General features: G+C 35.0%; 2 protein-coding genes and 1 long non-coding RNA gene across 5 annotated transcripts in view; 2 read left to right on the top strand and 1 right to left on the bottom strand.

Annotated features, from left to right (window-relative positions):
* Positions 1-3,128: 3,128 nt before the first annotated feature.
* Positions 3,129-27,343, top strand: part of LOC138900465 (uncharacterized) — a 181,508-nt gene continuing 157,293 nt past the window's right edge. Inside the window, exon 1 of the long non-coding RNA XR_011411451.1 lies at positions 3,129-3,417. This is a non-coding gene — a long non-coding RNA (uncharacterized lncRNA). The remainder of the gene's footprint in view (positions 3,418-27,343) is intronic.
* Positions 10,036-12,491, top strand: LOC104095955 (aquaporin PIP2-7-like). The gene is made up of 4 exons (XM_009602206.4): positions 10,036-10,507; positions 11,165-11,460; positions 11,637-11,777; positions 12,172-12,491. Exons 1-4 carry the CDS (start codon positions 10,051-10,053, stop codon positions 12,289-12,291), a joined length of 1,014 nt encoding a protein of 337 aa, XP_009600501.2. The 5' UTR covers positions 10,036-10,050; the 3' UTR covers positions 12,292-12,491.
* On the bottom strand, positions 14,585-21,336 carry LOC104095954 (uncharacterized). Of its 3 annotated transcripts, XR_004506984.2 has the most exons (8): positions 21,189-21,336; positions 20,356-20,508; positions 18,701-18,903; positions 18,306-18,546; positions 15,814-15,950; positions 15,491-15,719; positions 14,932-15,039; positions 14,585-14,783 (listed from the first exon to the last, which is right to left on the bottom strand). XR_004506984.2 is itself a non-coding variant. In XM_009602205.4 (7 exons), the coding sequence occupies exons 2-6, from the start codon at positions 20,477-20,479 to the stop codon at positions 15,492-15,494; spliced, it is 933 nt and encodes a 310-aa protein (XP_009600500.1). In that variant the 5' UTR covers positions 20,480-20,508; positions 21,189-21,336; the 3' UTR covers positions 14,585-15,039; position 15,491. The 3 variants fall into 3 exon arrangements, 2 of the variants coding, with proteins under 2 accessions (XP_009600500.1, XP_070043332.1); XM_009602205.4 differs by having other exon boundaries at positions 14,585-15,039; XM_070187231.1 differs by lacking the exons at positions 14,585-14,783; positions 14,932-15,039 and having other exon boundaries at positions 15,259-15,719.

The raw sequence follows: 27,343 nt of genomic DNA, 5'->3' as shown, positions 1-27,343 counted from the left end.
ATGGTAACCAGAGTACTGCCAAAAGAGAGCGGTGAAACATCGAAGGAAATGTCCCTGAAATAACTGTCAACGCAAGTACAGTCAAAAGGTACTATGCTTGATCCTCTATATAACATTAATGTTCTCCGGTTGGGATGAATAAGGCTTTCTTTCTCACTATCTAAATATTCAACCCTTTGCAAACCCTTTCAGTCAGATCCCTTTTTTTATTACCCTCTTTGGAACCTAAAAGTTATTATTGAAAAAAAATAAAATAAAAATGGAAAAAAAAAAGAGAAGAAGAAAAGACAAAACTAAAATGAAATGTAAAAAAGAGAGGAAAAAGAAAGAGTAAACAAAACAAAATAGAAGAAAAAGCAAAAGAAAAAGAATATAAAAAAATAAAGTTCCCTGAACTACGTTCGACTTGATTCCGAAAGGATACATATGCAACCTCTCTCTGGGGTTCAGCCACACCAAAATAAAAATCCACATTTCCAAAAAAAAAAATGAAACTGGGGCATATGTTACAATGGTTCGACAATGGTTTCGCCTTAAAGGTTTCAAAGTTGTAATTCATTCCAAATATTTTTTACCCAAATCCTTTTCAAGTCCTTCCGATCAATCAACGAGAATGTTCAAGAATTGGAGGATAGAGTTACTTGGATCTAATACAATCAAATGAGAGAAATAAAATAAGAGAGTCTTATTGATGAAAACCCTCACGGGTATCGTAGGGCGATGTCGAGCAGAGAAAATAAAAATAAGAGAGTCTTGTTAGTGAAAACCCGCAAAGGGCACTATAAGGCGATGGTGAGAAGAGAAATGAGAGAGGTCAGCTGTTGAAAACCCGCAAAGGGCATTAATGATCGAAAAGAGGATTTTCACAGCCATTGGCATCAACACAGTTCTGGGCAAGATTTCTCGGTTTCGATGCAAAAGTTATGATGAATTTCTGAAAGTCGGACGGTTTACACAGATCAGGCATCCAGTCCAAAAGGCATGTCATGTTCATTGAAGTTTGCATATACTCCAGATAAGTCCTTCTTTCCTTTCCTCGAAAGGGATACCTCTTGTCTAAATTCATTGTCCATTTGTTTGTTGTTCATTGAATCTCTTTTGGTCTAACTCTGTTCCAAAACTAAGGCGAGGAAGGGATGGCAAGACTAATTTACAGGGCTTTTGTTTGATACAAGCTAATATTCAAGAGGCACCCAACCTCAGCAAGGGCATCAAGTCAAACCCGACTAGCCATGGTAGCTCATGCTTTGAAATAAAAACTCTCGAAATGAGGAAATCAAATTGACAGTGCCTGCAAGGGCAAAATGAAGTTGAAAAGGTTAAGTCTCACGCGACCCAACCGTTATGTAAAAGTTTGAAAAGTCAAAGGCTCTCCTGGTCCATAAATGCAAGTGGTATTCACGAAACATCTAGTGATAGGTTGAAATTATCATCAAAAGAAGATGGGCACAAAGCCAAGCTGCCAAAGATATCAAGGCCACACACCGACCACCACTTTTAAAACTCACAAATTTTCTTTGTTTTGAAGCAGGAACAAAGCAGCGCAGAATGGCGATTCTCAAAGGACGAATATCACCAAAGGTAGGTCCCTCAAAATCTCCATTTTATTTTATTATTCAACATGCGTCACTACTGTCTATACCTGTCATTTTCATAGCTTAACCCAGGTAGAATCATTTCGCCTAGGGAGATCCAGCTCATAGTTCCGGGTAGAAGTACTCTTCGCTCAGGTTGTTTTACGTAGCTTAACCCATGTAGAATCTTTTTGCCTAGGGGGATCCAGCTCATAGTTCCGGGTAGAAGTACTCTTAGCTCAGGTTGTTTTACGTAGCTTAACCCAGGTAAAACCTTTTTGCCTAGGGGGATCCAGCTCATAGTTCCGGGTAGAAGTACTCTTCGCTCAGGTTGTTTTACGTAGCTTAACCCAGGTAGAACCTTTTCGCCTAGGGGATCCAGCTCATAGTTTCGGGTAGAAGTACTCTTCGCTCAGGTTGTTTTACGTAGCTTAACCCAGGTAGAACCTTTTCGCCTAGGGGGATCCAACTCATAGTTCCGGGTATAAGCACTCTTCGCTCAGGATATTTTACATAGCTTAACCCAGGTAGAATCTTTTCGCCTAGGGGGATCCACCTTATAATTCCGGGTAGAAGTACTCTTCGCTCAGGTTGTTTTACGTAGCTTAACCCAGATAGAATATTTTTGCTTAGGGGGATCCACCTCAAAGTTCCGGGTAGAAGTACTCTTCGCTCAGGTTGTTTTACGTAGCTTAACCCAGGTAGAATCTTTTTGCCTGGGGGGATCCGGTTCATAGTAGAAATACTCTTCGCCTAGGCTGATTTTCGTAGCTTAACCCAGGTAGAACCTTTTCACCTAGCGGGATCCAGCTCATAGTTCCGGGTAGAAGTACTCTTCACTCAGGTTGTTTTACGTAGCTTAACCCAAGTAGAACATTTTTGCCTAGGGGGATCCAGCTCATAGTTCCGGGTAGAAGTAGTCTTCGCTCAGGTTGTTTTACGTAGCTTAACCCAGGTAGAAACTTTTCGCTTGGAGGGATCCGGCTCATAATCCGGGTACAAGTACTTTTCGCCCAGGCTCGCTTTTCGCAGTTTAACCCAGGTAGAACCTTTTCGCCCAAGGGATTTATTTTCATTTCAGTAATATAGGGCACCAACCCTTGGTTACATTTCTTTTCCGTAATACAGGGTGTCATCCCCTGGTTACATTTCCTTTCAGTAATATAGGACGCCATCCCATGACTACATTCTTTTCAGTAACACAAAATACCAATCCCTGATTACATTCTTTTTCCGTAATACAGGGTATCAACCCATGGTTATATTTCCTTACCAATATCAGGGTACACCGATCCCTAGTCGCTTTTCCAATATAGGGTCTCCACTCCCTAGTTTCTTTCATTTTTAGATATAGGGTCTCCATTCCCTAGTCTCTATTTTTTTTCGGGGTACACCGTTCTCGACTTTTTATTGCTTTCAATAAAAAAGTAGTTTAGAATTTTGTTACAATAACTCACGAAATTTTTCTAGTGCAAACTGGGGTAGAAAAATTCTGTTCGTTTATTTGTTTTGGTATTTGAGTAGATTTTACCTAGAGGAACAGGGTTCGAGATGACCAAAAGAAGAAGCATCAATTCATAATAAAAGTAAAGAAAAAAATAGGTAAATCCAAAATGCAAAAGCAGTTGAAAAGATGTGAAATACTCAAGACATGACTAAAGCCACGAGCATTGAAGTCTTGTTTTGATTAGAAGAAGTTATAAAACAATGAACTAGCACCTACAGCTAGCGATCATCAAGGTTTAGATCAGAGTCTACATGAAGAACCAGTCAAGACTCAAGATCAAGTTTCAGAAGACTCATAGATAGGAATCTTGTAACTCATAGCTGATAGGCTTGTTTAGTTTTTTTTTTAATAATAGCAGGATCGCGGATCGGTGCCTCGACGGAACCTCACTCGATTCCTCAACTCATCATTCCACCATTCTCCTTGAAGTACACGTGACATGATTCCCCTATAACCCGGGATATGTAGGTTGTCCAAAATCAGGACTCGGTTACATCCTATCTTTTATTTCTTTTCATTTTGAATAATGGTTTGGTCAAAAATTAGTCACATGACTCACCTAGTCTTTGCCTGAAAACTCTTCATATTTCCAAGCAAAGAGGGGCAGTTGTGATCACCTAAGTTCTGACTATATTTGAATTTTTACCACCTTCTACTATGTTAATATTTTTAGAAATTTAATATATATATATATATATATATATATATATATATATATATATTAGCTTTGTTATATTTTTTATATATAGGTTAAGAATTAAAATAATTTAAAAGGTCAAATTATTACTATTAGTATTATTTTTATTTTTTATCTTTATTTTAAAATAAAATAAATTAAAAAAACCGAAAAAATAAAATATTTTTTTTTAATTTTTGGATGGGAATAAAATAATAGGAAACTTAAAAGTATGGAATAAAAAATTAAAAGTAAAAGTAGGTGAAAATTATTTTTAAAAAAAGGTAAAAGAAAGTGAAAAATAAAAAAAATAAATGTAAAAGAATGTGAAAATTTTAAAAAATAAAAAGTAAAAGAAAGATAAAATTAAAAAAATAAAAGTAAAGGTAGTTGAAATTTTGTTTTTTTTTTAAAATTTAAAAATAAGTGGAAATTAAAAAAAAGTAAAATAAGTGGAAAATTTAAAAAAAGAAAAGAAAAGTAAAATAAGTGCGAAATAAAAAAAAGTAAAAAAAGTGGAAATTTAAATATAATAAAAGTTAAAAATGGGAAATTAAAAAATAAACGTAAAGGAAAGTGGGGAATTATGTTTTTTTTAAAAAGAAGAAAAATGGGAAGTGAGAATTCTTTTTAATTAAAAAATAATAATAAAATAAAAAAATTTAAAAAATATATGAATAACTCCGAAATTATTTCTATAAATAGAAGAGAAATGTGAGGAGAAAAGGGAGGGAAAAAGGAGAGAGGAGGGAATTGAGAGAAAATATTTTACTTCTTCTACGTTAAGGAAATTTCTACTTGTGTCATTCTTTATTCGTCTTTCTTTCAAAAAATTCAGCAATTCATTGCCCAAAAACCAACATAAATTACTTCAAAATATCCCTTTCACACGCCAAACAATGGAGTCAATAGTCGAGGTCGAGAATTCCGTTGGAGCTCCGTTCACTAGCTTTGATGTTCTTCTTCGGTTATGCTTGTTCGACGTTCGTCTGAGTTATTGTACTTGTTATTGAAGACTCATTTAATTAGAAATTTTGCATTAAAGGTTTATTCTTTCCTATGTTCTTTTTATCTTATTTCATGTGATTTTATTTATTTGCCTTTAAATTTTATAAATAATAATGTAAATTGGTCCTTAAAAGTTATATGCTTAATTATGTTTCTGCAAATATGGTATTCAAACTTGCTTTAAAGTTGAGAAGATTTGGACCCTAATAAGTTTGGGATTCAATTGTTGGGTTATAGGGTATTGGTATATGATGGTTTATTTATTCAAATATCTAAAATCATACACTTCTTCCACAAGTAATTCTATAATTCATGACCTCACAATAATCTCAAAATTTAGGAAGAATAATGAATATAGTTAGAATGCTTTAGGCGCACTTTTAATTAGTTTATCGCGATTATGTATACGTTCGCATGACATAATTGTGATTTTCAAAATTAAAATCGAAGTATGTTTTCGCGCAACTTTGGTCAAAACAATCTTAATATAGTAAAATGTTATTAATTGTGTACACGTACGTGTGACATGATTTTGGCACAATAAACAAAACGGATTCAAACACGTGATTCGTTTCAAAGATAATTTCATATTTTAATAATTAAAAGCTGATAGATAAAGCATGGAAACCAATAAATCAGAGTTTATCCAAAATTAATTCGAGCCAAATGTAGTCAATAAAGCGACCGTGCTAGAACTACGGGACTCGGAGAATGCCTTACACCTTCTCCCCGGTCAACAGAATTCCTTACCCGGACTTTATTTTCGTATACCAATAATAATAGAGTCAAACCTTCCTTTGACTAGGGATTCAAATAAAAGATGACTTGGAACATCCAAAAAATCAATTATTAGTGGCGACTCTGTAAATAAAATAATCCCTACTCAAATTTGTCACTTTAATTAGAAAAACTCTTTAACATATAATAATCTATAATATATATCTTTTTGTGATATAAAAGGGATGTGATAATAAATAGCTAATTGATTAATATTAGTAATATTTTATGAATTGATACTTATAAATGGACATAACTGATATTTTCCCTCATTAAATTTAACTAGATGCAATAAGACGTGAACTTGAATTCATAGGACATAGAAATGGACATAGAAAGAATGTTAGTTAGAAGTATCTACTAGTGTGGTATATAGTGTTGGATAAAGTTGGAATTAGAACAAAGGGGATATCTAGTCTTGGTTCAAATTCTTATAGATTCAATAAAATAAGTATTTTTCATCTGCTTAATATTAAAATATAGAATTATTTGATTTTCAAAAAATGTTAATATTAATAATTACGGGTTGAACCAACGGTAAAATTGTCTATGTGTGACTTATAACTCAATATTTAAGTCGTAAAAACAATCACTAATACTTGTATTAAAGTAGACCGTCTTTTCTCGAATCCTGTGTGAACACGAAATACTCCGGGAAGCTACCAATATTAATGATCAAGATACGAAAACAAGCTGATGGGAACATCAAATGAACCAAATAACGTCGTGTCGTTTTCTTTTTAAGGCGAATGGTGGGGTGGGGCAGCGGCCACAAACTGCTTGCATTGAATATCTCTAATACCAGAAATAAAAAAAGAAACAAACTTTCCAAATTTCCACTCTGTTTTGTTCTCCAACGGTTAAAAGGAACCCTCTCAAAACGTCTAGCAAGTAGTAGCAGCAGCTTTCTTCAACGTCATTGTACACGTGTCAGTCTCTCACTGGTTTTTTCCAGTCCTTAAGCCAGCTCTAAGATCCATATAACAAATTTTGTATGGCTCCACAACATTCAATTTTAAGATAAGGGCAAAACAAAAGCAAACATGTTCTTCTTCCTATTTTCATTGTATTCGTAGCGAAATTCGACCAACTTATTCATGCTGCATAAGATTTAGTAACAAAGAAAAGCTCCGTAACAAGATTTTATCAATCTTCACAACTCGAACCCAAAATATGCAGTTAAATCAATCTGTCTCTCAAGGAAGTTCAACAGACTACTCTATCGCCCGGAATATATCACACTGTAAATAGGGACAAAAATAATTTTTTTGTTGTTGAATAACCTCAACATAAGAAAAGCTTATAGCGTAATAGTTGAGGGTTTTTTAGGTCATAGATTCAAATCATAGGTGTGATACTTTATCTACGCATTCTATTATGAATCTGTGACTCCGAAAAATTGTTAATTTTAGCATGAAGTATTATGCTTAATTAAGCTTCCAAATAATCATTAATAAGAAGCAAATTATCTACGAAATCAAATTTAAGAGACATAAAATGTTTGGCAAAAGGGATAAAAGGTTGGTGTGACAAAAGATAAGGAAATGAAGATTTGTGGGGTTGGCGAACACTAAAAGCCAGTTGTGTTTCACATGCTTCTTTTTGATAATGGACCTGTTTTTAATTATCTTTTAAAAAAGAAGGACCAATACCTAATTTATTTTTTATAAGGAAAGGACAAAAAGAAAAAGAAAAGTTCAGAATTTGCAGCATCCAAAGAATGTCTAACGGTACTTGGCTTAACCCTAACAAACAGAACATATAACTAAACTGACCCTAAAATTATAAACAAAATACAGTTTCGAGCCACACAAGAAATTGTTTGTTTTCATTTTACGATAAAGCTTCTTTTTCTTTTCTTTTTTGACCTCAAGTTGACTGACTGAATTTGTCATTGCTTAGTTAATTGTGCATTCAAGAAATCAATATTATTATATTATAAAAACTACAAATACAGCTCTTCCAATATGACGAGTTTTTTCAATTATAATAATGATGATTGATCAAAACACAGCAAACCACAAAAGAATAAATTAATAAATGTTTTCTTTTTTGGGTTACTACAATCAAATAATATTCCTTATGCTACAGAATTGAATTCTAGATAAGGACAGAAGATTTGCTATGTCCATACCACGTTTGTACAACTTAATAAAAATAAAAAGAAGTACTCGAACGATGAACAAAATAACGTTTCTCAACTGAAAAAGAAAAAAAGACAAAATAAGTAAAGGGATGCGCAAAATTTAAATTCCTTTGAAAAAAAAAAATTGATCATAAGGATGATAAAAGATCATTCCACTATCATGTAGTTTTTGGATCATTCCACTATCTTTTATTTTTATATTCTTTACTATTTTTTTGTTAATACGTTTTTTTTCGATATTTCTATCTTAACTTTTTTTTTTACTCTTGCATTTTTAAACCTGTTTTGAAAACGTTTTTCTTGAGTCGAGTGTTTATCGGAAACAACCATCTACTTCACAGCAAAATAAGGATAGACGGTGTATATTCTGTCCTCTCTAGATCTCACTTGTAGAAACACATTGAGTATATTATTGTCGTTGTTGTTATGGCCATCGGCCTCAAAGAAACCTATCCTTGGATAATATACTAAATTCGGTGGTATAATAATACAGTTTTAACTTTATATTTTGTAACATGAATATGAAAACTTACCAACCAGTAAAGTTTAAATGTTTTACAATAATGCTAATATTTAAAGAGACATTCTTGATTTTGGAGGAAGCCATTTTCGGTAGCAACGTGTAGTTTCGGACTAAAAATCATGAAATAAATCCTTACAAGTACTCAATTTATCACACTTAAGTTTTAAGCATGAAATCTTCGGTTCCAAAATTTGTAAATTACTTCAAGAACTCTATACCTTCTTTCGCTTTAAAAAGAAAATTTAGCAGTGGATTTTAAGTTTCAAATGAATTTGAGAGTTTAGCAACTCTTTGTTGTCATTTTTTAAATTAATACTCCATCTTGAGTAAATATCTATCAATTTTATTTCCAGATTTTAAACTAAGTATCGAGAAAAAGCCAAAAAGGTAAAATTTATTTATTTTATCAGTATTATTATTAGTAATTCCAGTAATCTTATTCTTCAGTTTTATTATTACTGTTGTCTCTTTTATTTTGGTTCTCTTTACTATTTTTGCCGGCAATATAGGAGTATTTTTCTTCTTCCGTATTTTCATCATAACTTTTTTACTTTTGTATTTTTCAAACCTGTTTAAAAAAAATTCCGATGGTCTATCCAAAAAAGGCCGCTCTACCTCATATAAGGTAGGTGTTGAGTCCCACGTCGACAATAAAGGGGATGAGTGGTCTCCTTATATGGACTTGAGCAATCTTCACCTCTTGAGCTATCGTTTTTGAGGTTGAGTTAGACACAAAATCCATTTATCATGGTATTAGAGCAGGACACAACCCGATTTTCCGATGTTGGGCCCCTATAATTATCCATGCTCCAGATGTCCAGTTTTGGGCGTGAGAGGGGGTGTCAAGTCCCACATCGACAATGAAGAGGATTAGGTGATCTCCTTATATGGACTTGAGCAATTCTCACATCTTAAGCTTGTTTTTGAGGTTGAGTTATGTTCAAAGTTCATTTATCAGTAACAGTAAAATTTGCATAAACCCTATTCTCCCGAGGCGTCACATATTAAATCTCACTGAATATGTTATTTTATTGTTGTGCTTTAAGTGGACAAAAAATATGCGACCGTTAGAGAGAGAAGGGAAGGAGGGTTAGCCATAGCCGATAGGGCTGGCTTTTTCGGCTGCCAGGCTGAAACGGGCAAGAAAACAAAAGTCCCTACAAAAACAACTCAATACAGACCAACAGATAATTAGCCCTCACATGGCCTCGCTGTCTCTCTTGTCCCACCCATCCCCCACTAATCCCACTCCCTAACGCAGTTTATTGGTCCAAACATACATCAATTTCAATCCTTAAAAACATTTCTCTTGTTGTAACGGTGATGTCGGAAACAGTAGGCGCACCTCCGACTAATATTATTGGATATATGCTATCTTTTATTAATACATGTATCACAATCGTTAAGAATATTTTAAAACTTATCTTGTATATATTTCATCGACCTAAAGATAGCGAGTAAAGAATACTCAATTGAACAACAATTGGAAATCACTAGACTAGGATTTAAATTTAAGCCGATATAAAATAGAACGAGACATTATTCCATCTGGCTAAGCCGGTAGATTTATTTGATATTTGTACTAATGGAAGCATAAAGAGTACTATGTGAAATAGTTGAGGTAAGTACATACTAGTGCAGCTAGACTAATTTGATTCAAAATTAAAATAAACATCAAAGGTGTATTATTAGATAATGTAAAGATCTCTGTTAAAGAAAACTCAAATGCACAACAATAATTAGAAACCACTATAATTTAAACTAATAACATCAGGATTTACATTAATGATATCTTCTTGACAGGAATATTTCGTTGTTCCTTCACTTGTATTTCCTAAAATGCCCTTTCCCTTATCCTCGTTCATTCCCCCACCCATAAAAGCTAACACAAACCCATCACCTTCTTCTCAGACAAAAGCAGAAAACCAAAAACTTAAAAACTCTGCTCTCTTTCACTGCAAACTTCTAAGCAGAAGTACCTTTACTTTCATCAAAGAAAACATGTCAAAGGACGTAATTGAGGAAGGACAAACTCATCAACATGGAAAAGACTATGTTGACCCTCCACCAGCTCCTCTTCTTGACATGGCTGAACTTACCAAATGGTCTTTTTACAGAGCTGTTATTGCTGAGTTCATTGCCACTCTTCTATTCCTTTACGTCACCGTCGCCACTGTCATTGGCCATAAGAAGCTGAACGCCGCTGACCATTGTGATGGTGTTGGAATTCTTGGTATCGCATGGGCTTTTGGTGGCATGATTTTCGTTCTTGTCTACTGCACTGCTGGTATTTCTGGTAAGCACAAATAACCTAACTTTTTCGAGGCGAATACCGAATTTAGACTCACTAATAAGATTTTTACTATATGCATACATGGTACGGGGCCAACTTTAAACGTGCTAGAAATGACTAGATCCTCCTATACAAAGGGAGATGTAACATATGCGAAGCCAATAATTTAAGTGTGTTCAAACTTGAAAAATATATCCCGACTTCAGTATATATATATTATATATCTCTAAAACTTATTTATATTTTATTTTTTTATGCAGTGTAATTTTTCTCGACGAAGCGGGTCAATTGATTCCTTTTAAGACATGCAGTTTCGCCCCTGATCCTAACTGTTCAACTAAATTTAGTATTTAGGCACTAAATTAACGATAATTTTAAAATTACATGCGTAAGTGCTAAACATCTTAAAGATTGAAGGCAACAAACACCCATTTAAGCAGGGCGGAGCTAGAAGCTGCATAAATGCCGGTTCGATTGAATCAGTAACTTTTGCTCAAACGATATATTTGTGTTAAGAAATTCATTAAATATATATAAATATTAAATTTAGAACTCAGTTAGTAGCTCTTAAATTTGCCGTTTTAAAATTTAGAAGTCATAAAGTTAAAATCTTGGCTCCGAGAAACAGCTAACGGATGTGTATTTGCTTTTTTGTTGCAGGTGGTCATATTAACCCAGCGGTGACATTTGGTTTGTTGTTGGCAAGGAAAGTGTCATTGATAAGAGCTGTTGCATACATAATAGCACAGTCACTTGGTGCTATTTGCGGTGTTGGTTTCGTTAAGGCTTTTATGAAACATTACTATAACTTAGAAGGTGGAGGTGCTAACTTTGTGCAACCTGGTTACAACAAGGGTACAGCTTTGGGTGCTGAGATTATTGGAACTTTTGTTCTTGTTTACACTGTTTTCTCTGCTACTGACCCCAAGAGAAGTGCACGTGACTCTCACGTCCCTGTAAGTTCCTCTAACAACTAGACAAATCTTGAATTTTAAGTATAAAATCTTGAAAATACTTTGTTTGTGTGTATTAAGTCTGAATTTATTGTCACAAATGAATAGTGGTGCAGTAATGGAGTTGTGGTTTTGAGTTTTCAATACTAATATAAAGTATTTTATATTTGGAAATGAAGGTTTTGGCTCCTCTGCCAATTGGATTTGCTGTATTCATGGTTCATTTGGCAACTATCCCAATTACTGGAACTGGTATCAACCCTGCTAGGAGCTTTGGAGCTGCTGTCATTTACAACAAAGAGAAAATATGGGATGACCAAGTAAGTGTATTTATTATTTTAGAAAGTATTTAACTTATGAGATTTTTATACCATCAGCGTAATTTAACATATAATAGTACATCACCGACCATTTATTTCATGTAAACCTTTTAAAGGGGTCTCTGTAAATATTTTTTGTATCGTCAACACATACACCTTGGGACCCATTTGGCCATAATTTTTCTTACTTTTTTTTTAAAACTCATCTTCAAAATATTGTTTTGTTATAAATTTGACTAAATTCTTGAAAATATTTTTGAATATGAGTTTCAAGTTTGAAAAGTGGTTTTATTACTTTTTCTAGTAAAATTTCATTTCTCCTCACAAAAGCTACTATATTTTTTTAAATGCATGTCCAAACATAATTTCATATTACTTTTGGAATATATTGCAGTGGATTTTCTGGGTTGGACCATTTGTGGGAGCTTTGATAGCAGCAATATACTATCAGTTTGTATTGAGAGCAGGAGCTGTTAAAGCTTTGGGATCTTTCCGCAGCAACCCAACCAATTGAGCAAAGTTACCCACAACCAGAGAAGAAGAAAATTGCCTTCACAAGTTCAAAATTTTTCTTGTCTAATTGTTTGATTCTGTGTATGAGGAATGTACGAACCATTCTCTTTTTGTTCGTTTGGTACAGTTTAATCTTTAATGTTAGCATTGGATGTGTATTTATTTGGTATGACTAGTGTTGGTGGTGTTTTCCTCTTTTCATTTCCTCGATAAAGATAATAATTTTAGTTTAAAATTTGAGATTGTATTTATAATATATTTAATTATAGGTGTTAGCTAATTTCGGAATAAGCCCTACCAAACATATCCCTAATGATTTCACGTTGTTCAGCACTCAAAACCATGATCTGAGTGTGTGGGAACTGTTAGCTAGCCACAACAACAAACGCAAGCAGTATAATCCCATAAATGGAGTCAGATTAGGTCGGCTTGATTTATCCGAATCATTGCGCTCCCTAATTAACACCATACTATTGAATATATGACGTAGTATTCTTTTAGATACGCTCATATAACTAAAAACAAGGATTTATTTAACGTATATCCGAGTAAGTTTTTTCTCCGACTAGATGGAGGAAGTCTTCTAATCAAAGAAGGGATTGGTGGGATATGGAAAAATGAAAGGCAGAACTTTGTACTATACTAATATTGTACTAACCCAAGTTTAAAGAAGCATAAATAATTATTAAGCAAATCATTTAGGAGCAGATTCTTTTTTATAAAGTATGATTTGTATCACTAATTTTTGTCGAACAATTCTCTTGTCACTTCTATTGTAATAATGGAGAATCTTTCCCCCAAAATTGTATTTAGCTAAGCTTTTGTGGAAATTCAATTTGGGCATCGAGCCACTTGATAGAATCATTTTTTTTGTCATATAAAGGGATGCATTCAATTGTGCTCGTCCTTTATTGATCTTTGAGACTATTTTGCCACATTCCATGGTGCCACGTGTCTCTTCAAAGAAACAAAGATACCCTTCTATGCTGTGGGGCCCGTTTTCTCTCTCTCTCTCTCTCTCTAGTCACTCTCTCTCTTATCTGGGTCTGGAAAGATCTGACAAAAGATAGCAGGCTGGCATGACAAGTGCCTGGCCTCTTTTTGACTTGAATACAAACAATAGGACTAAGTGAGGGAAAAAACAGCAACGGTAACGAAAAGGTTAAGAAAATTAAAGATAAGAGAGATGGGAATTTCGAGAACTGTAATTTCTTTCCTGTAGCCTCACATGGAAGGTGCAAAAGCAAAAGAACTGTAGCTCCTCTTACCTATCCGAGACGTATTCTAACAATCAGTTTTGTTAGGCCAACCAACTGCTTATTCGCATTATTTTGAATTTTCAACTAGAATTGGCGGAAACCAGACAAGTTCGTTTTGCACTTCCAATAATTAGGTCAAGACTTAGAGTAATACAGTGAACAATTACTGCTAATCCAAACTTAGATAAAGTAAATTTATCGCAAGGCAAAGCCATGGTTATCTTGTCAGTTTTACAACAACACATACCAGTGTCGTTAATTGCAGTTTCTGCCTGGTAACGCCATGCAAGAAAGCAGAAATGTAACTGTTATATGCCTAGTGGTGTGGTACAATGACCCGCTGATCATGGTTAGTTTGAGGTGGCAAACGGGCGGGTTGGGTCATATTGGGACGGGTAATGATAATGAAAAAACGAATAAATTATTCGACCCGATCCATATTTAATACGAATAAAAAACGGGTTAATCGACGAATAATATAGTTACCATATTATCCACAACTTCATGAATATGATCACTTTTGAGAGAATTCAGTCTTCCAAACTTGAGGAACCCCCAATTTGAAATTTTACAAATGTAAAAGTTAAAACCCATTAGTTATCTATTGGTTATCCATTAGTTATCAATTTTCTAAATGAATAATATGATTCTTATCCACATTTGATCCGTTTTTAAAAAAATTATTATCCAACTCATTTTTAATGAATAATATGGATGGTTAATTATTTTTTTTAATCATTTTGCCACACCTAGTTTCAGCCGCACTCCAGCTGTTAACATTAATGGCTTTTGGTAATTCAAAAATCTTTGCTCCACCTGCGCATTACTCAAGTCTATGCCTACAAGAACTATAAAGACACCTTAGTTACGTTCCATCTGTTTCAATTTAGATAATGTAGTTTAACTCGATACGGAATTTAAGAAGAAAAAAAAAACTTTTGAAACTTGTGGTCTTAAAAGTTTAAGGGGGTAAAAGCTTTGTGGGGCCATAACATTTGTATGGTTATAAAAGCTTCTCATTAAGAATAAAATGGGTAAAATGAAGAGTTTAAAGTTGAATTATTTCCAATTGTAGAAATGTGTCATTCTTTTTTGAACGGACTAATAAGGAAAGCGTGTCATCTAAATTGAAACAGTATCTCACTACTTAAATCATCACAATCATAGGTGAGACTTATTCACCATCAATAAAGGATTTCGCAAAATGCCTTGGAAAACTAGTGAAACCAGCATCCTACAAGGCAATAGCTTCAGTTAAAGCAAAACCCAAAATAGCATAACCAAATAATTGTTCTGCTCACGAATAATCGAGTCTAGCAAACAAGAACTGACATCGGGAAACCCTTTGTACACAAACTCACCAATTGCGGGAGAAAACTTACTGTAAAATGCAGCCAAACCATAATAATCACTCTACGCCACTCGGTCACTCCTTTCTCCAAGCAAATCTAAGCACCTGATGCTGCACCTAAATGGACTTGACCAATGCACTGCATATACAATAATAAGTTCCTCTACCTTTTCATTTGGATGCATAAATTGCTGAGAAATGCAAATTCTTCATTACAAGTGTCCGTCTATGCAAAGATAAAATACTTCTTGACTATTTGTTAAAGGATTAATAATAATCCTATACCAGTCAGAGAAAAAAAGCTCATACCTTTAATAGATCGTATCCCTATTCTACCCTTTCATTTAGGAGGAGGGGATTTTAGATATTCACAGTTATCTGGTTTATATTAAAAAAGTTCCTTGCAAATAACTGGATTTACAATATGAACCATAATCAACCACCACGAAGCATTTGCATCAGGTTGAGAGATAGTAATTGACATTAACTGAAATCATCATACAGGAAAGCAACAGCATCAACAAGCATCCCCACCACAAGACTGCACTCTAGAATACAGAAAAGTACACGTTGACATGACATGTTAATACCTTAATCAGGCAAAGCAGTTCCTCTCTCAAGGTTATTCTTGATCTCCAAGGTGTATTTTCCAAAGGCACGCTCAATCTTCTTATTGAAGTGCTCGTTACGATCATTAATAGAGTCGATGTCTTTCTCTTCATGGAACTTTCTCCTCCGACTAAATGACTGGCGCTTCTCATCCCTGTCCTTGAGCTCCTTCACCATCCTCTCTATCTTGTCCTCTGACAATTTTGGTGCCTGTACGGTTGAAAGATATTAGTGTAGGGAACCTCTTTGCTAAAGTCTGAAATAAATAAAAAACAAAACTAGGGATCATGGCTGAAGCACCTACCTTCCCATATTGGAGACTTGAAGCTTCTCGATAAAATTCGGGGTCAGCTTCCTTCATTTTACTGTACTCATCTAGATCAACCGCAACATTCTTTGTCCGCTTCTTGTATGCATTGTATAGCGTTTTCTGATTAAAAACTGAAAAATGAAAATAACACAGAGAGGGAAGGAAATTAGCTCAGCTTCACCATATAAAACTGCATCACAATCCATAAATTCCAAAGTGCCAGAAAAATATAAGGTAAAATGAAGGTCAGCTATATTCCAAGATAAGGGATTGAACTTTAAGAAAATATATGTTTACCATGCATCATCACAGGCCCGAAGATATATCACATATTTACTACTGCTCAAGCTTTGTAGCTCTACAGCATCATAGACCGGAATCCATCTTCTACCTAAATTCAAGCTAGATAATACAAGGCTAGCAAATACATGCGAAAATTTTGCCAGAATATACAATCATAGCCACACATAATGATTAATTTCTCCTAAAATAGCTCTAGTTCCAGTTATATATATCAACATAAAAAAAAATTAAAAACGATAGAATATTAGAATTTATCAACTGAAGGAATCCAACTAATTCCTAGTTTTTCCCCAGTCGCAACACCACAAGCCACAACTGTACAAATGTAAACCTTGTCCAATTAGACACATCAAATTTTAGACCACCAGATAGGAGTGAACTTGAGGTGAGATTAGATGGAAATGATGTACCTAAATATAGACTATTTAGATATCTAGGCTCAATGTTCCAGGAGAATGGAATGATAAATGAAGATGTTATGCATAGCATTAAAGTAGGATGGTTGAAATGGAGCAGTGCCACAGGAGTGTTATGTGATAGGAGTGTTATGTGATAGGAAGATACCTACAAAAGTGAAAGGCAAGTAGGCAAGTTCTATAGACTGAATTTTAGGCGAGCAATGTTGTATGGGAGTGAGTGTTGGGCCTCTAAAGCCCAATATATCCACAAGATGAGTGTCGCATAGATGCGAATGTTAAGATAGATGTAGAGTTAAACAAGATAGATAAGATAAGAAATGATCACATCCGTCAGAAGACACACATAGAGGATAAATGAGAGAATGTCGCTTGAGATGGTTTGGCCAGGTGTTACGTAGACTTCCATATGCACCGGTTTCGGTATGTGAGAACATGATGATTGAAGGTGTGAAAAGAGGAAGAGGTAGACATAAAATCACCTGGAAAGAAGTTATCTCAAAAGATAAAAAATATAAGATAAAAAATATCTTGAAATTCAAGCAGATATAGCAAAAGATAGAAACCAATAGAAGTTAAAAATCCATATAGGTGATACCAACTAGAAGACTAGTGCTTGCTACAACACCCTCAGTATATTAGAGATATAACCACTAGAATATATTAGAAAACCCCTAGTGTCAGATAATGCTCAAGTACAACATATAGATTATGGACCCAAACGATATTAAGGAATCATACCGACAACCCCAACTCTTGGGATTGAGGAGTAGTTATTGTTGTTGGTGTAAGATCTAAATGCACGCCGGTTTATTAAGCAAAAACTTTTACAAATAAATGCACCGCAATTGTTGTCATACTCCTAAAGTAAAAGTGTAAAGCAGGACACACACACTTCCTCCAAAGATAGTGCTGAAACATGAAAACAAAGGTAATCTCACCAAATTGTAGATGATTTGTCTCTTATGTGAAAATATATTCTAAAACACTCTCAGCTCTTTTGAAATCACATTCCAATTGTTACCATTCCTATGAAATCCATCATAGAGCTGGATAATACTTCTGTTACACAGTGAACACATCAATTAGCTCTCTCATGTCAATATTTCCTTCTCTATGTCATACTATCAAGTCTATACAAACTCTAAAGTAGATGAAGCATACTGAGAACACGAAGTCACAAGGTAATCTTGTCTCATACCAAAAACACAGGCATACAGCTTAAATTGTGCATGCTAAAAGCCCTATATACTGCCATTTGTTTGAAGAGTTGATACCAATGAATGACCAAGAATTTACTTCCTCCTCGACCATTTTAAAGTGAAGAATCACATGTGAATCTCACTGAGCAGCTAAGGCTTAGGGTATTGAACCATTTAAAGCTTGATAACTAAGCAGACAATGATTCTTTTGGGCAAAATAAAGTGAGTTTATCTCAGACACACATTTTATGCTACATAGGTGTGAGCTTCAATAACCATGTAAAGTTTTTCTTTCTTTTATTTTTTATTTATTTAATTTATTTATTCTTTTTTTTTGTGGGGAAGGGGAGCCTTGGCGTAACGGGTAAAGTTGCTGCCAGGTGACCTGGAGGTCACGGGTTCAAGCCGTGGAAACAGCTCTTGTAGAAATGCAGGGTAAGGTTGCGTACAATAGACCCTTGTGGTCCGGCCCTTCCCCGAACCCCGCGCATAGCGGGAGCTTAGTGCATCGGGCTGCCCTTTAGGGAGGGCTACAAATAGAGCAGTGATGAAAAATCATTCATACCATCCCAACCAGCTGGCGCTGGCTCCTTTTCCCACTTCTTATACTTTGACTCCGCCGACTCTTGTGTATCTAGCATGTATGCCTTACTCATATCTAATCCATTGGCATCTAACAACTTCCCAATTTTCTTCTTCCTTTCCTCGATCCATTTTTGCTTGGACATTCCCCTAGACTCTGGTGGAGCTTCTGTTTTTTTCTTCTCTGCTACCATTGCACTTTGATTAGCTTTTCTTGCCTCATTCTGCATAAAATTCCACAAGCTAGAATATAAATAATCTGATCAGGATACCATAAAGAACAAAAAAAAACAAGGAAAAAAAACACTAAATAGACAAGCTAACTGAATGCGGGCATTGCTTTCTAAAGAAACAGAAAGGAAGGATATTTGCAATTACCATTTTTAACCTTAATTCGAATAACTTTTTCTTCCTCCCAGTGAGATCTGCGGAGTCTTCTCCCATATTACCCCGCCCATCATCTTGATCATCTGCATCATTGTGCCTCTCGACATCATCCCTTTCATCAGGTGCAACTTCGCCCCTATCAGAACTCAGAACCGAGTGGGGCCGAACATTAACAGTATTAGCTTGCAATACACCTGATAGCACATTAAAAAGGTCAGACAAGGCAAGATACATATAACAAATTTGCCATTCCAAGGAGCAAACATTAGGCTTTAGCTCTCGTTAGAAATAAAAGTGCTAGCAAACTGAGATGCTTGAGAAAAGACTTATGTGAGCTTAACTAATTAAACCTAACACATTAGAATCTCCAACAGTTCATGCTTGAAATGCTGTCTTTGCTTCAAGTATAGTTTTCTTCGTGCAACCAATAAAGAAAGACTTTTAAAAGATGATAATAGAGGTATAGGCTTTTAAAAGGAGCCCCTATTGGGCTCCTTGTGGGCGGAGGAGAGGTTTAGGAAGGGTAGAGCTTATCATATTAGGGGGAAACTCAGAGCCCTGATTGTCAATCCATGTCAATCCCTAAAAGCTCAAAGAAAACCAAGAAATCTTAGCATTAGTTCAGATTGGTGTCCTCAGCAACCTCACACCATTTGAATTCACATTTCAGCTAAGCATTGGCCACATATAAGTACAACCAAAAATGAAGTGTGTGGCTTAACCTCTTGCTGACATGATAAAGTTCACTTCAGCATATATAGATCCCCATTTCTCAACTCAATGCTGTTAATACGACAGAACTGATCACACATTTACAAGGAGTTCCTACGCAGCATTCACAAAAACTTACTCTTCCCCGTTCCATGAACTACTACTGACACTATTATTTACTTTTCCCCAATACGGCAGGACATGTTTAGACAAGATCTATAGCCATTGTACTGCAACCATGTAAAGCATTTGCTCAACAAGATTCAAACTTGAAAACAACACTTCAAGCTTCACCCTTCCATCTAGGGATGTCAATTTTCCAGCAATGCAACCATGACAACCCATATTTTCCAGCACCTCACTACCTTAAGCACCAATTACCAACTCTTTTGACCTCAGTAATGCAGGAGACAGCACAGCTATATATGTCTCTCAACCAGCTAACACCCTACGCTCTCACTTTGCCATCTTTTACCGGCAAAGATTGCTTGGTCACTCTCTATCCAGTATTACTTTTTCTTTGATTGGTGCTCTACTACAACTCCCTCCTCATTACAACTTTCTGAAGAAATACTTGAATCAAATCAATATACCACAGCTATCTACAAGGAAAAAAACCTAGTAATACCAAGGAGCCTTTTGTGAACCTAATCTCTAGTCCCGTAAAAACCATGAACACAAAATTCCAGGTGAAAAAACAACCATCAGTAGCTTCAGCGACAGGGTATCTAAACTTGTGCAAGCAGTATAGAATCAGCAACGGAATAAAGACATAAAACAATGCGCAAAACATATTCTTTTTAATTTTTTTTTTTTTTGGCTCTTTGGGTAAGTGCAGACAGCCATAACTAAATGGTTTAACTTTTTGTGAGTTGACTCATAAGCGCCAAAAATACAAAGAAATCCAGGGTTGTAAATTAAAAACCAGCTCTAACCTGTTTCAGCTTTGCTCATTTGCTTCTTTGCTGCAGCTATTATATTGAAGCAATAATCGCTGCATTCATGATAAGGGTTGGATGCATTTCGACAATCGGGGTGAACTCTTCCTTCTTCAGTCATGTTCTAGTTTCCCTTATCACATCAATTTCCTGCATCGTCAATACAAATATACAGTTTTAACCAAAATAAATTTTCAAACCGGGCAAACATGGAAAATATCACAATTCATAAAGTAAAGTCTAGATGTAACTTCAATCCATCTCAAGTTTGTAAAGAGGTAAAACTTAAAACTATTTTCCCAGTTACAAGTAACATTAAACCTCTCCTAGTTACTACACCAATAAGCTAGTGCTTTTCTTTTTTTTTAACCAATTGATGCCCAATGCTTGAATTAATATGGTTTAAAAATAAAAAGTGAATTAGAAATTTTTTGTTATGATGGTGGTGCCCTGACCAGCTTGGGCGCAACTATTCCACCGGGTATATGCTACCTCCCACCAGCATCGATGCCAGGGAACTCTGCCCACCAATACTTCTATAAGAACATTGTTAAAGGTGTGAAGGAACTGAATAAGCTATATTTTATAATTTTACCGTTCTAATCAATGATTATATTTAATAACAGAAATAGTCAGAAAATTGACTAGTGAATGCAAAAGCAGATTCGCAATATCATATGTTTGTAGCTATTATCACATGGAAAACAAATAAAAGTGTAGATTAATTGTATAAATCACAAATAACTATGACAAATCGGAAACCGAAACCTTCTTTTTATGCACTGGGAGATAGATAAAAAGAGATGCAGCTTAACATAATTCACATGTACCTTATAACTCGAATTCGGTGGAGAAAGAGATGGAGGAGGAGCAAATTCGCAGCTTGAGATTGATGTAGTGGGTGTGAACTTGACCGAGAAAGAAATTTGAGATGAACCTGGATTTGGGGAACAATATAACCCTTATTTGGATTTGATTCGCAATTTCGCATGTCCCAATCAATGGGCTGGGAGGGGTTCGGCCCAATTATTGCATCCGGACGGGCCCCTTCTATTTTGGGATCTTTACAACAATAGCCGACCAGATTCACTATTTATTTTCTAGTCTGTACATATAGATTATACACTAATTTTTATTTTATATATATATATATATATATGATATACATTCATCGATTATTTTTAGTTTAAGCGATTGAAATGTGGCTAATATACATGTTCAAGCAACGGTTAAACTTTAAATGTCGATTCAAAAGGTGGGTAGCCCATCCAATTTTTACTGAAAGATAAAGAAGAATTAACCCAAATAGCCGCCCACACAACCACTTAAGCTAGAAATAGCCGATGGAAGTATAATATATGTATAATTGTGTATAATCTAATTATATGGCTAGAAAAAGTAAATAATGAATATGACCAGCTATTTGTGTAAATATCCCAAAGATAAAGAGCTACCCAATATTTAGTGAAAATAACATGGGTTAGCTAGTTTTTGGACTGATAATTATCACACCCTCCTTTTTACCCCAAAAAGATATGTGTTATGGATTTGTTGTGGGTCAAAGAGTTTTCCAATTAAAGTGACAATTTGAAATAGGGATTATTTTATTGTTTCAGAGCCACCACTTGGATTTAATTTTTTCGATGTTCCAAGTCACCTTTTATTTGAATCCCTAGTCAAAGGAATGTTTGACTCTATTATTATTGGTCTGTGATAACAAAGTCCAGGTAAGGAATTTTGTTGACCGGGGAGAAGGTGTAAGGCATTCACCGAGTCCCGTGATTCTAGCACGATCGCTTTATTGACTACATTTGGCTTATATTTTTTTTGGATAAAAATGTATTTTATTGATTTTCGTGTCTTACCTGTGTACTTTTTTATTGATGCGATTATTAGAACTATTGAAGAATGACTTGGAGAATATTATATTATCATGACCACGCTACGCAAACGAATGCGTGATCGAAAATAAAATTAATTAACTTATCATAATCGCGCCTCGCAAGCAAATCCGAAATCATGACAATCAATTATTTATAATATTATTGAGAAATTACTACATTTGTGTTTGAGAAAATTAGTTTAGGAATTTATTAAATGCCACTATCGCGTTACGCAAGCGAATTCACGATTATAGTGAAAGGCTAATTTAATTGAGAATTAATTAAGCTATTGAAATTATTAAATTAATTTATTAAGTGTTAAACATCATGCTACGCAAGCGAGTCCGTGAATAAAAAAGTTAAAGCGCGCCTACTAATTACCTAATGTTTAAATTAATTACTTATAAGGAAACGAGTTAATTATGTTGGAAAATATTATTATTATTTTCTAGTCTTATTGTTGGAAAAAATTATGCAAATAAGATATTGGACCAACTCTATCTATCTTAAAGAAATGGGCCAACTTCTTATTAAAGAAAAAATGGGCTAGCTTATAGATTTTAGAGCTATTGAACTGCTGAAATTTATTATAAGAAAATGGGCCAGCTAATTAATTTTTAAGAAGAAAAGGAATGGGTCAACAAGCTTAGTTAGGATCGGGCCTGCTGATATTACTCTTATTTGACCCATTATTTAATTTATTAATTTGGTGGTTAAAGGCCCACTTATCATTACCAAACCTTAAACCACATTCTCTTTCATTAAAATAATGATCCTTGCAACACATTCATGTCTTCTAGAATGGCTTAATTTAAACCCAAAAATTAACACAACTTGTTAGGGAAAAAACTGTAGAAAGAACACTAAATATTCAAGCTCAATTTCATAGCGAACAATTAAACCAATAGATACTACGATGGACTACACGAGAAGCTAGTTATTATTCCCATAGCCTGAGGTAACCAAACTCTTTTCATTGCTAAATCACCTTCTACTTCATCGGTAACTCTTTTTTGGCATACATCTTCAAGGCTAATATCTAACTAAACATGTGAATCTAAACATGCACGGAAGAAGAATAAAACAGCATGTTGAAGCTTTGCACTAAACTAAACAACGCTAATCTCATAAACCAAACGAAATTAATACTAACACATAAAACTCTCTTCTTTCTCTCTTAAAGATCAAGCTTAATATCTGGCTAATTCAATTCACACAAAGCGGCCCTGCCGCCTCACCCCAATATATGCGGGTGGAAATGCATCAATGATACCAATACATACACAAAGCGGCCATGCCGCCTCACCCAAATATATACATGTGGGTGGTGGTGCAACAACAATACCAAATTCATACACAAAGCGGCCCTGCCGCCTCACCCCAATATATGCGGGTGGAGGGATAACCCCAATCACATTCTCTACACAATTTGGCATAATAGTTTTCCACATTAATCACGATTTGGAATTATAACACGTAGATACACAATCCATCGTTTGGAACACATCCTCCATTAATAATACAATATCATGAGAGCATTTGAAACACAAATTAAACATATATCTTTGTCACAAAACTTATCCGGAATACTCAACTTGTAATAAATATCTTGGAACTTACAAGGATATTGGGGTTCCAATTCTTAAAGAAGAGTTTATCCAACATACCTTAATTGAAGCTTCCTTAAGCTCTAAAATGTTCCAGAAAAGGATTGGACCTAAAACACAATATGAACATCATTAAGGCAAATCCTGAAATGTAAAGGAGTAAAGTAACATATTATCTCCTTTAATACATCAGAATAAAACCTACACCCATTTGAAGCAAACAACAACCTAAACATCATTTAAACATGTCATTAACTAAAAGAAAAAGTTCAACTAACTCTTATATATGCTTGATACTTAAAAGAATACAGATCACATACGACCATAATACTTTCAAGGTGCCGAATATACTAAAAGGGTTCGAATCACTTCATTTTCATTCACTCTTGATCCAGAAAGTAATACAACAGTTAAAGAAATTACCTGGGCAGCAGAAAAGAAAATATCAGTGGAGAGCGAACTGAATTTTAGTTAGGGGTGTTCAAAACCGAACCGAAATCGAAAACCGAACCGAAACTGAAGCTTAATGGCTTATTGGTATCGGGTTAACGGTTTAACGGACGGGGAACGTATTGAAATTTTTTTATTAACGGCTTATCGGTTTGGGGGCGGATTATTCAATTTTCTTAACGGATAATCCGTTAACCTGTTAAGAATATATATATATATATATATATATATATATATATATAAAATTTATTTTTATCCATATATATATATATTAAATATCAAAAACCCTTCCACTTCTTCCAATACTCTGTCTCTAAGTTCTAACGCCTAATTCCTAAATAATCAGAATCCTTACGTACTATGCATCAGAGGATCCCAGGCTTGGCTTAGCTTAGCTTATTCTCCCACCCAACAACAAGATTGTTTAAGCTGATGTCTATGGATCACCTCTGCTTTTATTTTTTTAAACTAATGTCAGTTGTCTATGTTTAATAGAAGAACAGCAGTGTTGTGCCACAACTTTTTTCACTCTACAACACATGACACACTACATCATTCTTATGTAGGCGTTAACAGACATGTATGTCTGGACTCAATGTGTAATTTTCTATTCTGAATTTGTATGCTAGGCGGTCAACAAACAATTAATGCATGCAATATAGATTGAATTAGGCCGATAAACCGCCCGATAAGAGCTAAACCGATACCAATCCGCCCGATATCTTATCGGGTGGCTAGCGGATTAATACATTTAAAAGTCGATAACCGTTAAGCCAAACCGTTAAGAGTAATTAACCGCCCAATCCACCCGATAAGCAGCCCTAATTTTAGCAAACAAAGTCAGCAAAAACATCCACGTAACAACAGCCAGTCAGTGTTAAAAACAGCCCAGAAAATCTAGCAGAGACTCTTGAAACTAGTAACTAGTAAACTCAGAATTTAGCTAAACGATCGCTCTATTTTCTCAATAGTTTTACACTCTAAAAGTCACTCACAAAGCTCACAATTTTCAGTTGCTAAATGATGCTTCAGCTGTTGAATTTTTCTCTCAAAGTTATGTGTTTTACTTAGAGTGAAAGATCTGTCCAAGTGTGTGAGAAAATGAACTCTTAAGTAGGAAACAAAAGCACCTTTTGGACAGCTTTTAGTTTACCAAAAGTCTGTCCAAAAGGACTAACTTTTGCTACAAAAATACTTGCCCAAAAGACTCACTTATGTGTGCTAAAAGTCTGTCCAAGGGCTGTCCAAAAGGGAAAGGACAGTCCAAACCAACTAAAGTGGCAAAAACATGGAGGAAAATATACTTTCATCCACTCAAGTACTAAAAATTAAGCTACTTTGTACCCTAAATCATGATCAACTTAGCTAAATTCAGCTTTAAGCTAATTAATACCAAACCTAGTTTGCTTCAAGCCAAAATAAATAACTAGAACTTAGTTAAAATACCACAAACACATAACTAAAACTTAACATTAAACTATTAATCAATCAAAGACTTAAAGATTAAGCAAATACATGTATTGACTAGTGAAGGCTTAATAGAACTCAATAGTTTAAACTAAATCAAAATCAGAAAACATAATTCAAACTTAACGACTTAGAGTAAAACACAAACATATTACTAGTGAGACAAACTAATGTAATCAACAAAGATGAGAATCAAACGATCGCTAGCAAAATATACACTACAAAGAACTATGATAGAAAAGTGGTGAAACAAAAATCAGAAACATAGAAGAAAGGTTTCGAGTTCGAGTTTATACCAAATTTTGAGACATTCGACGTCGAATCGAGCAACGAGATGATGCCGAGGATACAAAGTGGTGGTTGTCCGACCCCGAGGTGCATGTTTCTTTTTGGAAGACGCTAAACCAATAGATTCCGGCATCTTGTCAAAAAGAAACAAGTGTCTTTAGCTCGAAAATAATTAAGACGGAGAAGCTGTGGTAGTGGCAGAGGGGTGGGCAACGGTGGACGCTGGAATTCCGATCGCCGGAGTTTGGAATTCGGAATTAAAACTAATACAAAGAGATAGAACCAAGCAAGACTTACACATATATGCAAGTTTTATGTGAAAAGGGAGCGTGGAACCTCATCAATTTGGGGACAAAAGAGGCTAGGGTTTTTCGAATTTGGGTAGATTTGTGGATTTTGGGAGGGATTTTTAGGATTTAGAGGTTGTAATCGGAAAGAGGAGGTTGAGATTGAGGGGGGTGAATGTTTGGGGGTGATTGGACGTGCGTCGCCATCGTGGGGATGGCGGAGGAGTCTGGGGGACGCGAGAGAGTGAAGAGGGAAGGAGATAAGAAGAATTATGGAGGAAATGGGGTAAAATTACAACCTCTCTAAGTCTTAAATACCTAGTTGGGAGATTGATTGTGGACCATTGGATCAAGAGAGATCAAACGGTTGAGAGTCAATATCTGGGCTACCAGATGAAACGACGCAGTTTCACTATGAAACTACGTCGTTTAAAGACTCCAACGGGATGGCCTTATTTTGAACCGGGTCCAGGTGCTTTTGGGCTTCGATTTTGGGGCCAATTTCGGTCCAACTCTGCTAAAAACAAAACTTAGCCCACATTTCTATTCTCTTTTAATTACCTATAAACAACTAAAAAATCCTACACTTACACACATAATAAACATAGAAAAGAAGTGCAAAATTAGGCATTTACAACTGCCCCTCTTTGCTCGAGAACATGGAGAGTTTTTGTGCAAAGATAGTGAATGCCATTGCTAATTTGCTAATATAACACTCCAATTGAAGCATTCTTTTTTTGAAAAAAGGTGACCGAACCTTGCTTCCGAGGTTTCCTAAATATCCTTGGCTATAAAGGAATCAGGTTAGTGTAGTTTTGAAAAAATTTTGGTAGCTGGGACTACCAGATACTGAAGTTAAGACTGATATTGTTGTTGTTGTTGTTACTGTTATTGGTACTTGCTGCTTACATCAAAAGAAAAAGAGTGCTTACATTAAAATAAAAAGAGAAGAGAACTACATATATCTACAAACTAAGATTATAAAATTCCTAGCAATGTGTCT

This window comes from Nicotiana tomentosiformis, chromosome 10 (genome assembly GCF_000390325.3).
Source record: "Nicotiana tomentosiformis chromosome 10, ASM39032v3, whole genome shotgun sequence".
Classification (NCBI taxonomy): Eukaryota; Viridiplantae; Streptophyta; class Magnoliopsida; order Solanales; family Solanaceae; genus Nicotiana; species Nicotiana tomentosiformis.
Note: the sequence above shows the minus strand (reverse complement) of the source record. Positions and strands in the feature narration are given on the sequence as shown.

Coding starts and splice junctions, on each gene's coding strand:
- LOC104095955 (XM_009602206.4), top strand. CDS start 10,051: ATGCCCTTTCCCTTATCCTCGTTCATTCCCCCACCCATAAAAGCTAAC. Junction 10,508..11,164: donor CTGCACTGCTGGTATTTCTG/GTAAGCACAAAT, acceptor TTTTTGTTGCAG/GTGGTCATATTAACCCAGCG. Junction 11,778..12,171: donor AGAAAATATGGGATGACCAA/GTAAGTGTATTT, acceptor AATATATTGCAG/TGGATTTTCTGGGTTGGACC.
- LOC104095954 (XM_009602205.4), bottom strand. CDS start 20,479: ATGACTGAAGAAGGAAGAGTTCACCCCGATTGTCGAAATGCATCCAAC. Junction 15,951..18,305: donor AGCGCCAGCTGGTTGGGATG/GTATGAATGATT, acceptor TTCATTTTTCAG/TTTTTAATCAGAAAACGCTA. Junction 15,720..15,813: donor CAAGTCTCCAATATGGGAAG/GTAGGTGCTTCA, acceptor TCAACCGTACAG/GCACCAAAATTGTCAGAGGA.